At 43.3% G+C, this 13,800-nt stretch overlaps 1 protein-coding gene across 5 annotated transcripts in view; it reads right to left on the minus strand.

Moving 5' to 3' along the window:
• Positions 1 to 7,078: 7,078 nt before the first annotated feature.
• Akap11 (A-kinase anchoring protein 11) overlaps positions 7,079 to 13,800 on the minus strand; it is a 44,333-nt gene continuing 37,611 nt past the window's right edge. For all 5 annotated transcript variants that reach the window (XM_075949903.1, XM_075949902.1, XM_075949899.1 and 2 more), the window contains one exon: positions 7,079 to 10,558. In XM_075949903.1, the coding sequence (XP_075806018.1) occupies positions 10,418 to 10,558 (141 nt within the window). In that variant the 3' untranslated portion in view covers positions 7,079 to 10,417. The remainder of the gene's footprint in view (positions 10,559 to 13,800) is intronic.

Consider the following 13,800-nt stretch of genomic DNA (forward strand, 5'->3'; position numbering starts at 1 on the left):
ATCACAAACCTCACGGCTGAAGCTGGACGGAAAAGGAAACCCTGCCTCGCTGCTGGTGGGAACTGAGTTCACTGTGGCATTGCTGTAAACAGCATGGAAATTCCTCAGAAAAATTAAAACAAGAGCTAGCATATGATTCAGGAATCCTTCTCTTGCATGTATACCCAAAGCGCATGAAATCTGTATGCTGAAGAGACATCTACGCGCCTGAGTCTACGCGGCACCACCAAGGGCCGAGAAATGGCAACAGCCCAAGTGACCTTCAAATGATGAATGAAGAAAGTGAAGTTTATACAGCAAACAACAGCCTAGACCAAGAAGGAAGGAAATCCTGTCATTTCTCACAACAGGCATGGAACTATGGGCCCCCGTTCTAAAAGAAATATGCCGGAGACAGAAAGACAAGCGCCACGTGATCTCACTCATGTGTGCAATCTAAAGTAAGTTCTCAGAGTCAAAAGTCAAACGGTGACTGGCAGGGTCTGAGGTAAGCGTGACCGAGTAAGTGGGAGCGAGGAGCTGTGGTGTGCTATGACATGATACAGTGACTCCAGACAACACGTGTGCGCCGTGTCTCAGAAAGCTAGAAGAAAGGACTTTGAGTGTTCTAACCATAAAAATGATAGATGTTTGAGGAAGCAGAAAGAGATAACCTGACTGAAATACTCTACAATGCGCACGTGTATCGAAACACCACATGATGCCCTGTAATTGTATACAATGTTTGTGTTTCTGTGTCTAGATTAAGAACGAAGTTGCGTGTCAGTGAGAAAGTTGAGCTGGGAAAGGCGCTCTCTCAGCCAATGGACTAAAATCTCCTGAAGTCACAAACAAATAAATCTTTCCTCCCTAAATGTGTCCCATAGCCATACAGAGGTGACAGAGCGCCACACATCCCTCACATGCAGACAGCTGCCTGGAGGCACATGGAAATGCTCTGTCTTTTATTTTATCTAGTTATTTTCTTTGAGCTAACCACTGTGGGTTGTAAGAGGTGAGGTCTTTAAAAAGGTTACAATCCAACCTGTGGTGTGGGTGCGGTGTGGATGTGGTATGGTGTGTGTGTGTGTGGTGTGTGTGCATGCGTGTGTGGTGTGTGTGTGTGTGTGGTATCTGTGTGCATGTGTGAGTGTGTGTGTGATCATGTGGGGGTGGGGGTGTAGTGTGTGGGTGTGGGGTGGGGGTGGGGGGTGGGGGGGTGGTATGTGTGTGTGTGTTTGTGGTGTGTGTGGTATGTGTGTGTGTGATGTGTGTGTGGGGGGGGGGTGATGTGTGGTGTGTGTTTGTATACTGTCTCCATTGGCAATGCTTTCATTCCCAAGTCTCTTTCTTGCTTCTGGGTTTACACTGTAACACTCTGCTTTTGACCAAAAGCAATGACTGTACAGCTTAACCAACACCAGGGAGCATTTACTGTAATGTCTAGGTTAGCAACCTTTTAGAGGGGTCGTGAGCAGGTTTTGTGATTGGAGAGCAGCCTGTGTTTGGAGATTTTTGTTCTGAGGTGAAGAAACACAGAAAAAAAATATTGAAGAAATTCGGCCAAAATCCATATTGCCAACCTCAAATGATTAGTTTCCATACCGAAAACAAAATAAAGATGAAGACAAGATAAAGCTGGGTTCCAGGCTGTTCCACTCCGTGAATCATCCCAACCCAGTAACCAGGATATTTCCGTCCACAATACCTCAAAGCAGACTCAAATGGCAATGAAATAAACTGTACTTCCCCGTTTTTAATGGCACAAAGTTCATTTGAGTTAAGCAGTGACCTCATACAGGAACGGGGGAGCAACATTTAGCTGTCTATTACTATGGCGGACACATTTCAAACGGTATATTTTGGACCTAGGATGCATATGGAATCCCCCACAGATACCACACATCAGTGTCAGGGCTGTAGTAAATCAACTGGCAATCTTCTCAAACTCTGTTCAAGGACAACTCATTACTGGAGCAAATTATTTCTAATATTTTAAAATCTTTCTAAGCAGATCCATGAATTAACTGCCATAACCCCAATGAACGTAAACATTAGCAGCTGTGATAATAGGATTAAGGGATGCTAAACTGATCATGAAGCAGATCAGAGGAGAATCAAAATTTCAAAGGCAAAGTTGGTCCCTTGATTCTGAGCTTGGGGCATTTTTCTCTACACCTGCCGGGAAGCGGTCACAGACATAAGTCGGAGGCTGTGCGTGGCTATGGCTTGGTATTTGGGCTACAAGGCAGCCTTCTGGTTTCTCTGCTTGACATTTCTGCTTAAAATGGTAAATGACCCCAGCCTGGAAGGGAAAGACAGAACAACAAACGCTGGTCACAACGGGAAAAACCCAATTTGCTGCATCCCCTTAGACCACGGCTCCTAGCTCCTCCGGGGCGACTATGTCTGAATGAACTTGCCAGCTTTTGTCACATCAGGACTTCGAGAGTTTGCTAACACTGATGCTGCATGCTCTTTGCATTTCTGCACATGTACTAGACATTCTTTGGGGTGCTGAGTACATAGAGACCCATATAGCATTCCACCTGTGATCCAGTCCCAGAGGACACAGGAAGCCTGGCTTTCTCTAAGAACCCAGCCTGGATCTGAACACTATCACTACTCAGCACTAAGAGAACAGCCAGTCATTAGGACGACTGCCTCTTACCTCTCAGGGATCCGGCTGCTCTGCCCAGGAGAAGCATCCTGCGGGCCAGGAATGCAAGCCATAGCTGCGCTTTCAGTTTTTATCAGTTGCATCTTTAAATGCACTTTTAATGAAAAAAATAATGTGTTTCATTTCATCTAAAAAAAACCCATTCAAGATAGTGCCGTTTTGACATATAATCAATAGGAATAAAATATTAGAGACTTTTTTTGTTGTTTTTACTTTTTCCCACTAAAGCTTTGAAATTGATCTGCATGTGACACAGTACAGTTTGAATTAGTCACAATTCAGGCAGTCACCTGCACATGGCTAGTGGCTACCTCCCTGGATCAGCTGTTCTAATACATTGCACAAACATGGAGCCTTAATATGTAGCTCCCGCCATTTCAAAGTTTCGGAGGTCAGACATCTAACACGGGTGTTCTCGGGGCGCCCTCTGTCTCCACAGGCTCCCAGAATCCATTTTCACCCTTGCTCCGGTTAACAACGACAGCCTGCACTTGTTGGCTCGGGGCCTTTCTCGGCCTTCACAGCAAGGATAGCACATCCCTCTCAGCAAGGATAGCACATCCCTCTCAGCAAGGATAGCACATCCCTCTCAGCCCCTCGCTCTGCAGCCGCACTCTCCGAAAGCCAGAACCGTCTCCCAATGGAGACTCATGGAACTCTCTTGGATAGTTACGGCTAATCTCCCCATCTCAGGGTCATGTCATCCGGAGGCAGAACAATCGGGAGCTCAAAACCATTGTCATCTACAGAGTCAGCTGGAGGCCAACCTGGGCGGACAGAACTCTGTCTCAAGAGAAATAAATAAAGGAAAGTGGGCTGTGATAGTGCACCCCGACACTTTTAATCCTCAGCGATGCAGCGGCTGTGAGTTCGAGGCCAGCCTGATCTACAAAGCAAGTTCCAGGTTAGCCAGGGCTACACAGAGAAACCCTGTCTTGGGAAAAGGGATAAATAAATGAGTACTAAGTGAAGAAATAAATCTCTCTTTACCATGTAAGGTAACAGATTCAAGGATTCCAGGGTTCTATATCTGGACGTATTAGGGGCAGGCATTATTTTTGCCAACTAAAAGTAATGTTCTGTCTTGATTTATTTGAAGACTAAAGAGAGATGACTGGGGAGCGGGCTCAGTGTGGGTGAAGATGTTTGTCACCAAACCTGATGACCTGAACCCAATCCCCAGGTCCCACATGGGAGAAGAAGAGAACAGTTACTGGAATCTGTCCTCTGACTTCCATGTGCATGTCGTGGTATGCAGGTACACACACACACACACACACACACACACACACACACACACACAAATAATAAAAATGCAGTAAAATGATAATAAAAACCCATAAGAGATAAAATCAAGAACTTGAAGTTGGGGAACCCTTGGAGCTACATGGATAGGTAGTCTCTTCAGCTTGGCTGTCACCAACAGCCACTTCCAGGAAGTTTTAACTATATCCCAGCAGACAATTTTCCCCTCCTGCATGCTTCTGACCAGTCAAACAATACATTAGTATGTTCTAGATTCCAGTGTGAATCGATCCTATAGTAAGGGGATCCTTTCCCTACAAGTTTATTTTGAATCCTTTATCATACTGGGAGTGAGAGTGTGTCTATCATCTTTCAGGAAATAATGGCGCTGACTCAAAGAAATAACACAAGAGCCAAAATGAAGTGTATTAAAAAAAAAAAATCTTTGTCAGAAAAAAAATAAGATCAGTGTTATCTGGGTCAGAGAGTAACTCATAACATCATTTAAAAGTCGTGAAGCGATATAATTATAGGTCTGTCCACCCACACGGACGTATCTCTCTGCGCTCGGTCATTGCGCAGCTGTCAAGAATGAGGACTGCCACCTGGATTACGGCTCTGGCGCCTTCAAACGTGAAGTCAGAAAACCAAAACTTACTAGAAAAGGAACTTTAGGCCGTGAAGTCCAGTGTGCTCCCTTCAGAGAGGACGGGTGCTCGGGTGCAGCGTACAAGGTGCCCTGTGTCTGAGCTCACCTGACCGTCCGCCAGGCGCTTCCGACTTCCGCTCTGCCTTAGGCAAGCCTGGCCCACACCAGGTGCCCACAGGAGCAGCTCCGCCCTGAAATTGAGGCTGAATTTTGGTAGAGAGGGGTTTCCTTTTTAGTAACTTAAGAAAACGCCCCAGTTCTGACTGGGGATGGAAACAAGCCAGCAAGAAAAGACCTGAAAATACAGGCTAAATTAGGATCCAGCCTGTTTGAAACAAGAAATACGGGAGACTAAGAAAGACTTGGATCAGGCTCACCGGAATAAGAAGGCTTTACTGTGTTGTAAGCCATAGATTGTGCTGCTGTACCACCCTGAGGCACACAGCGGCACTGCAGCTTCCGCCTCGCAGTTAGCATCCAGACTTGGGCAGTTTGTCCCATTCCAAAGGCTCCCTCTTACTGCCCCGGAACATATGTGCTTCTAAATCGGTCCCAAATACTATCTCGAGTGACCCATGAAGAACAGGCTGCAGGGCATTTGTGGGAAGGTAGCGTGTCCCCACAGCAGCCATCCAGCCCTGTAGTTCTGTGACCAGTCCACGCTGGCTGGAGGCAGATGGGAACCGCTGTTGAGAGCAGACTGCCAAAATACCACTGTGGCTGACTAGCCGGAGCTCCAACCTCTCAGTTCCTGAGTCTCACAAGTTAGACCCTGGCCTGTCAGCACTGGTGCTCATGCCCCAGGATCACCGCGGTCAGGGTGCAGCTTTGCCTTTCACATTCCCAGCCAAGAATAGCTTTCCTTCCCTGGCATTGCTCCTGCTCTAGCTGAAGGCCTGCTCCGTCCTACCTGTGCTGGATACTTCTATGTCAACATGACACAAGCCAAAGTCATCTGAGAGGAGGGAATCTCAATTTAAAAAAAGATTTCCGTAAGATCGGTCTGAAGGCAAACCTGCAGGGGTTTTTCTTAAGTAGGGATTGATGTGGGAGGGTTCAGACCATGGTGGGTGGTGCCATCCCTGGGCTGGTGGTTCTGGGCCCTATAAGGAAGAAGACTGAGCAAGTGATGGGGAGCAAGCCAGTAAGCAGCACCCCTCCATGGCTTCTGCAGCAGCTCCTGCCTCCAGGCTCCTGCCCTGTTGGAGTTTCCTGCTCTCCTTCAGTGATGAGCAGTGATGTGGAGGTGTTAAGTCAAATAAACCCTTTCCTCCCCAGGTTGCTTTTGGTCACAGTGTCTCATCACAGCAATGATAGCCCTAATTAGGACACTCCCCAGTCCCTACCACCTCTTCCTCCAGCCTCTTTACAGAACTGTGGCCTTTTGTTCCCTCAGGCCTCAGCTCTGGCCCTGGTTTGGAGTTCTAATCTCTAAATCAGGTAGATGCGGGAATCCAAAATAAGAGCAGGACATGGGCATTGCAGACAGAGGAAGCCTCTTCTCTGCCTGCAGGACATGGGCATGGGCAGGACATGGGCATGAGCAGGGCATGCGCATTGCAGACAGAGGAAGCCTCTTCTCTGCCTGCAGCAGGGGAGCAACAGCCTTTCTACCACCCAATTTTAATGAGCTGCAGAGAAAACCCTGAAATGTGTGCTTTCATGAGGGGACAGAGATAACGATTTTAGTGTTTTAATAATTTTCCGTTGTGGTCAAACCTTCAGCTTTCCTTTTTACAAAAATTTCAGGAGCCATCTAACACACCCATTAATTCTTTATACAGATCTTATTAAGTAACATCTTTTAAACTAATTTCCAGGTTTGTGCCATGTGTGTGATGCTTCACCTTGAGTTATGGGTCAGGATGACCTGGAGACCCCTAACATAACACAAGCAACTGTCATTTGTTCTTGCTTGCCCGCCAGAACTTGATGGTCAGACGCTTTTGCTGAAACCACCTGTGGCTGCAGAACAAACTGTTACTGAGCCAGAGGCTGCCTCCCTGCCTTTCTAGCTTTAATAGTATAGTAGGTGCTATTCAGGCTGCTGCGGGAGAGAAGTCATGAGCAGATCAAAAGAATTTTAAAATTGTGCTCATGTTTGAGGCAGCATCCTTTTTACCCTTGCATTAAATCCAAAATGAACAGCCTGCTTCAAAGTCCCTACAGTACCCTTATGGCATCTCTGAAATCAACAGAATCTAACGTTCAACTAAAATATTCCTAACCTTCACCTGCCCTCAAAAACCATGACATAAGGTGGGCATGGTGGCACACGCTTTTAATCCCGGCCCTTGGGAGGCAGAGGCAGGCAGATCTCTGAGTTTGAAGCCAACCTGGTCTACAAAGAGAGTTCTAAGACAGCCAGGGCTACACAGAGAAACCCTGACTCAAAATACAACACAAAACAAAGCCATGACATGAGCACTTGGCTCCTTTTGTGTCTTCTAACATAGCATTATTGAGTGTCTTGGTTTTAGTTCAACACAGAATGAACACGATGCTACAGAATGAAAAACCACAGCTTGACATTTCTTAAATTTATTGGATAATTCTTAGCTGGAAGAGGAAAGATCACAGGCTTGAACAAGAGTAAAGTGAAAAGAACAATTAATTGCAAATTATTACAAAAGTAATTTCTGAAACATTTTCTGAGCCACTGCTAAAACAAAACTCAAATGCATCTCGAAGTTCCTATTTTGGTAAATGAACATTAAATTACTCAAGAGCAAAAAGAAGAGTTACTACTACACATTATAAGACCTTAATGCACTAACTGAGCAAACCCAAACAAATAGCCACAATTATTCAAAGTCGCTTCTACTTAATATTCAGTAACTGAACAAGAATGCGGATTACTTTGAACACGGCACAAGTAACCACAGGCAGCAAGAATTTAGCAACATATAAGCCTGGCATTAAATAGTGTTCAAACCGTACGACAAACTGAAATAAGAACTTGAAGAATAACAGCTCTAACTACATGGAAGGAATGTACAGATGGTCAAAATAAATAAATAAAGTGGCAGGAGTGACCAGCACCGCGCCCGCCTGTGCAGGGCAGGCGCACAGCAAACAAGGGACGCCTACAGGGCTGTGCTGACAACGAGAAAGGCGCACTTCGCTTGAGTACGGCCCTTCCGATTATCAGACACTACTTCTTGAGTGCTGGTGACAGGCAGACAGGGTTTTACATGGAAAGCATTTTCCCTACTCGTGTGGACTCAGCATATTTAAACTCTGTAAATATTTCTCTGAAAAATTACAAAATAATACACTGACTAGAAACTGGTGACAGTAGTTGTGGAGAAATAGCAGGCAGTCGCACGGCTCCGGACTCAACGATGGAGAACATGTACCAGCACTGTCAAAGCTGCCGGCTGTCAAATGGGTCAAGTATCTGTACTCTACACAGTGCATTTAATACACAAACCTTCCTCCCAGCAACAGAAACCCTTTGCTAAGCAGAATCATAGTAGTATGAACTGAACTAATTCACATTAAACATCTTCAGGGATAAATTAAGCATTTCTCAAAGTACAAAGACACTATATGTGGTCACTGGAGGCTGCTGTAAAGTCAGCTTTACATCACAAGGAGCCAGCCCATCTCTATTGCCATTTCTTCGGTGACATTTCTCTTGAATCAGGAGATACTTTCCAAAGTCAACATTAATAACATATAAAATACAAACGTCATTTAAGGTCAACTTAGGCAAAGATGGACACAAACAAATGCGCTTGCTATTTCAGTGTGAGATCGGTCCAGAAGTTCCTCAGCAGGGGTCTCTCGCTTTCTGTCCATCACAGCATGCCTTTAAAATTGGCAAACCGAGAATCAGCTCACTGCACATCACAAGTTTAACATTGTCCAGTAAAATGTACTTCATTGGGAGCCAAGTGTACATGACGGCAGTATGCAATGTCCATTACAAATATGTCAGGAGATCTGTGAGACGCGCAAACGGATGGAGCAAGTCTGGGGAAAGCACACAAGGCTTCACAACAGCTTGCTTTACACTGCACCTGGTGCATGGCACTGCTCGACATGCAAACACTTTCTGTAGGAAAACGACCCACACGTCTGCTCGTCCAATACTTCTAACGTTCTCCGTGTTCCGGCACAGAGCTGACACAATGTGAGTCCTACTATTAATGTTACAACTCAGGCCAGCGCCTCTGACTGTTGTCGGTAGGTAGCATTTAAATAAAGAACACTGAGCATAGAGCAGCTTCACCAAAATGCCAAAGAAACAAGAACATAAGCGGTAAGCTTGCCTCAAGTGATTATACCATTAACATAAATAAGCCTAAAGCAGTTTCCGTTTTATAAAACCAATATATAGCCAATTACACTTCAAAGAAATTTAGAACGCAAATTACATAAGTGTAGTGTGATATTTCCTTGTACAAGTACAGTATAAGCCCACAACTGCACAAAAGCACACCTGGATATATTTCCCTGCACTTCCCAAAACTGAAAAATATTTGAGAAAACATAGAAAAACGTATGTTTAAGGCTGGCCTTGTTTCTATGTTACACTGAGAAAAACTAGAGTTTACAGTGTGGTTCTGGAGTAAAGCCACTTCTCCACCGTAATTACTAACGCAGGTCCATCTGAGCGCCTGGTAGGTGCTGTCTCCTACTCATCACAGCTTCTAGCAAAGTCAGAGAAAAACCAACAGCCCCACAAAACTGATTTACCCTTGATTCCAGACTCTTAGTGGAGGAAGTGTGTACAGCATCTGCACATCACAGACACAGCTGACACAGAGCCTGGGTCATCTCACTCACATCAACTTGCTTTTCCTCAGCCCACAGCAGGGAATGTGGAGGCCAAAGACGATGTATGGGACCATCACAAAACAGTCAGGTCCGCTCTGCAGGGAGGGTGCCTACTATGCTAAAAGAAAATTATTCTTGGGGAAGTGGGCATTTTTTCTTCTTCAAAAACCCAAAGCTGAAGCTCATTATTAGGCTTCTCTGAGTATATTTCCACATTAATTATTAAAATTTCAATGTGTTTTACAACCTGAACTTTCATTTGTGGAATAAATCAAAAAGACAAAATTCTTACTGCACAATATTTAGACATTTTATTTAATGTTAACAGTGGGTTTCTAACTGAGGAAACACTAAAGTGAAAGAAAATAAACTAGTGGAGGTTAAAGTTTATTCTCGCACACGCTCTCAACACCTCTCCCCCTCCCTTCTCAATCCAGGATGACAGCAGCAGTAACAAACAACGTCACTGATGGAAGGCTAAGGGAACTCACTCACGGTGTTCACAGAACCCTCAGTCACTGTATGTACGCTAACGGATTAAATGTCTGGGGAAATCTGCAAGTACCAACAGTGGAACTATGGAAATAAACTGTTCTAAAAGAACAGTACATAAAGATTACAAACTTATCAGAAATAAACACACAACAAAATATCAGCCTCTGATTTCTTCCTTGATGTCAGATGAATTATCGTCAGGTGCCACTTACTTCCAAAGGAACAAAATCATCACTAGGGCCAGGCCAGCCGCCTCAGCCCTGTTTGCAGCAGCACTAAGTAGATCCAAACAAAGGCTGTTGGGCAACACACCCAGCCTCAGCATTAGATCCTCCTTCACAGACATTCTCAGCATCACAACACAAAGACATGTACAGAAGAATAAGAGAATATTCTGACAAAGATTACAAAAGTATGAACTATATACAGTGTGATGACAGAAAGCATTTAAAAGGCTTCTTACTTTCTTTTCAATTCAATTAAAATGTTAATATTCTGCATTTTAATTTTATTCTAAATACCCTAAACATCAGTTTCTTTACTTCCAAAAACAAACAATAAAATATACTGGTCTGGAGTTTGACCTAGGCATTTTCCAAAAGCCAATCGAACAGCGACTTGCATCTTTCCTCACTTGAAGTTCTTTCCAGCACTTCGTAGTATTTAAACACGGCCTGCAGGACATCTCCCACTCTCCATCCTTTCTCTTTCAATTGTTTCGAAAGCTAAGAAAGAAGGATTACAGACATTAACACACATCAACAGAAAGTGTTTTAACAATGATTTTTCATTTTTATCTTCAGACAAAACTGGGAACCTTGCTGTTGACAATGAAATATTCTTTCCCAGTTATAATATGTCCCCTCAAGCACCACCCCTTTACCCAAACTGAGCATTTTCCTTTCTTGCCCTTTATTAGCATGTCTCCACAGAATGGCACCTCAGGATCGCCACAAACAGGACACAAACCCTGGAGTGGAGAGTCTGTGTGGGAGTGCAGTCAAACCGTCTGCAGGAAATTCTGCACCTAACTAAATACACCTGCCACACCCTCAATTAGGAACAGAATAGTAACAACAATGTCAAGCTTAATAAAAGGATGTGGATTTTCTTTCCACAACGTATAGTGTGGTTTGTATTCCGGAAAACATTCCAGCCTCAACGGAACCACAGCTTCCTAAGTTAAGAAATGTAATGCTTCAACAAAAAATAAGCAAAAGAGTAAACGGGTTTAAAGAAACTCTACCACAGCAAACAGAACATGGCCTTATTTACTTTTCTGTCTACTCAACTCTGTAAGAATTCTTAGGTTTAAAAGATCTGCAAAATAAATTCTGAAAACTATTTTACTAATGTTTTTTTTCTAAAAACAGCTTTGTGATACAATTCATAAGTAATGGGTTTTTGGTATATGAATGAATTGAAGTCAACTACCACACAGCCAATACTGGAATGCTCTCTCTTCACACAGAAGGAGCCCTCTCCATCAGAAGCCCCTCTCTTCATCTTCCCCAGCACCTTCAGACAGAGCACTCATCTACTTTGTGCCTGCTTGGGGGCATCTCACAGAAATGGAGCTGTGCACTCTGTATGGTCTTCTGCTTAGCAGAGTTACCTTGAGGGTTTACTTTTTACCACTTGATACTAGCCAACAAAGCTCCTTCTCCATTCATTAGCTGATGAACAGGTGGAGAATTCTCTTTGTTTTGTTCTAATTTGTTTGTTTGAGAGAGGGTCTTTCTATGTATCCCTAACTTTGCCAGAACTCCCCCTATTTAACCCAGGGTAGCCTCAAACACACAGTAATCCTCCTGCCTCTACTTACCGAGTTCTGGGATTAGAGGCCTATAACACATTCTTACTTCGTACCTACTATGAATTATGTTGCCATGGACATTTCTGTACACTTCTGTATTGTTTTTTATGTCTCTCAGGTGCACACCACCAATCAGTGGAATGCTGGGTAACATGGCAATATTGTACTTGGCCTTTTGGGGATCTGTCAGATGTTCTCCACAACAGCTTCCCCACTGTAGATTCTAAGAACTGTAGGAAGGATGCAGTATTTCCCCAACCTGCGTTTGGTCATGGTGCTTCATCACAGCAACAGAAACCCTAACTAAGAAATGCAGTAATAACTCTTAGTCCATTTTTCAGATAGACGGGTGCCCTTCTATTTTTAAGATGAAGGAGTTTTTATATGTGTTAGGGCTAAGAACATTACCAGATACACAACTGCAAGTGTTTCCTTCCACACACACTGTCTTCTCACTCTGACGACAGTGTGTCAGGATAAATCTTTACTCTAGCTTCTCTTTTGTCACTTATATAAATATGTTTATATCTTCTTGACACAATTGTATGTCATCTTCCATTTATCCTCAAGGTAGTACTGTTTGTTCTATTTAATAGTGAAAATATCAAAATTAAATATATGACCCAGAAAGACATACAGTATTTCTATTATTCTCATACCACTAAACATAACCTGAACTTGCTTCTTAACTGTTTCATATATCCCTAGTAGCCCTGTGAAGATATATAGTTATATGTAGTTATATACCTATTTAGTTATATAATATATAATATAATATCTCTATATATAAAACAGTAGCCCTGTCCTAGCAAGATATGGTGTCTGAAAGTCATTATTTAAAATCAGCCATATCGTTAAAATAAGCCACAAGCATAATAAATGTGTGTGTGCCATCACAACTGAGCACTGGAGTTGACTCAGTCAGGCAAAGATCCCTGGGTTAGGTCATATGAAGGCGAGGCCTCCTCTGACAACCACCTGTCAACCTCAGGCCTCAGTTCTAGCAGCCCTCTGACCCACACTTCCACTTGACAATTCATATCTTGAGCATCTCTTCCAGACTATTTTCTCCTCCTCCAGCAGAAGCCTCACGCTAATAAACCCCAGTCTAAGGAAAAGTCAGTGTCAGACTGTTTACATCTTTCAGATATCTTCCAACAATAATGTCATATTCTGAACCAGAAACTAAGAGTAACTTGGGTTTTCCTTTTCTATCTTTATTGATAGATCTATATTGGTTATTCCCTGAACTGTTTTATAGTCTATGGTAAGATTAATATAAATTTTCATAAGGAAAACCAGGGGAGAAACACTCGTAAAACTACAAACTGAAAATCCCTATTAACACAATGCTTGGAACATATTAAAAATACTCAAGAAAAGTATCTTATCTACTCTGTTATTGGTTTTTCATTATACCAGCCTTCCATTTGCATGGGATAAGAAAGACCTAATTAATTAGGTACAATTATGAATCAGTAAAGTAGAATAGCTGGATCTTTTATAAAGAATACATTAGCTGCTTATTACTGACATTTAAATTTTCATTGGCTAATAAAGGAACTGCCTTGGCCCATTTTATTGGTTAGAACATAGGTAGGTGGAGTAAACAGAACAGAACGCTGGGAGGAAGAGGAAGTGAGCTCAGACTCCACAGCTCTCCTCTTGGGAGCAGATGCCTCAGGGAGACGCCATGCTCCCAGCTCCCAGGCAGACGCACGCTATGAAGCTCCGACCCAGGATGGACAGAGGCTGGAATTTTCCCGGTAAGCACACCTAGGGGCGCTACACAGATGATTAGAAATGGGTTAAATTAATATGTGAGAATTAGCCTAGAACAGGCTAGATAGAAATGGGCCAAGCAGTGATTAAAAGAATACAGTGTCCGTGTAATTATTTCGGGTAAAGCTAGCCGTGGGGGCGGCCAGGTGCCGGGGACGCAGCCCCACCGCCCTTATTACTACAAGTAAAGTAGAATAGCTGGATCTTTTATAAAGAATACATTAGCTGCTTATTACTGACATTTAAATTTTAGGGTTAGGGTTAACACTTCTTTTTAGAGTATTATAATTAATCCTCATAAACCTACAAGGTAAGTCTGTATACACTAATCCCACAATGCAACTAAGAAAACTGAGGCATTCACTGACT

Source organism: Microtus pennsylvanicus, chromosome 15 (assembly GCF_037038515.1).
Source record: "Microtus pennsylvanicus isolate mMicPen1 chromosome 15, mMicPen1.hap1, whole genome shotgun sequence".
Lineage (NCBI taxonomy): Eukaryota > Metazoa > Chordata > Mammalia > Rodentia > Cricetidae > Microtus > Microtus pennsylvanicus.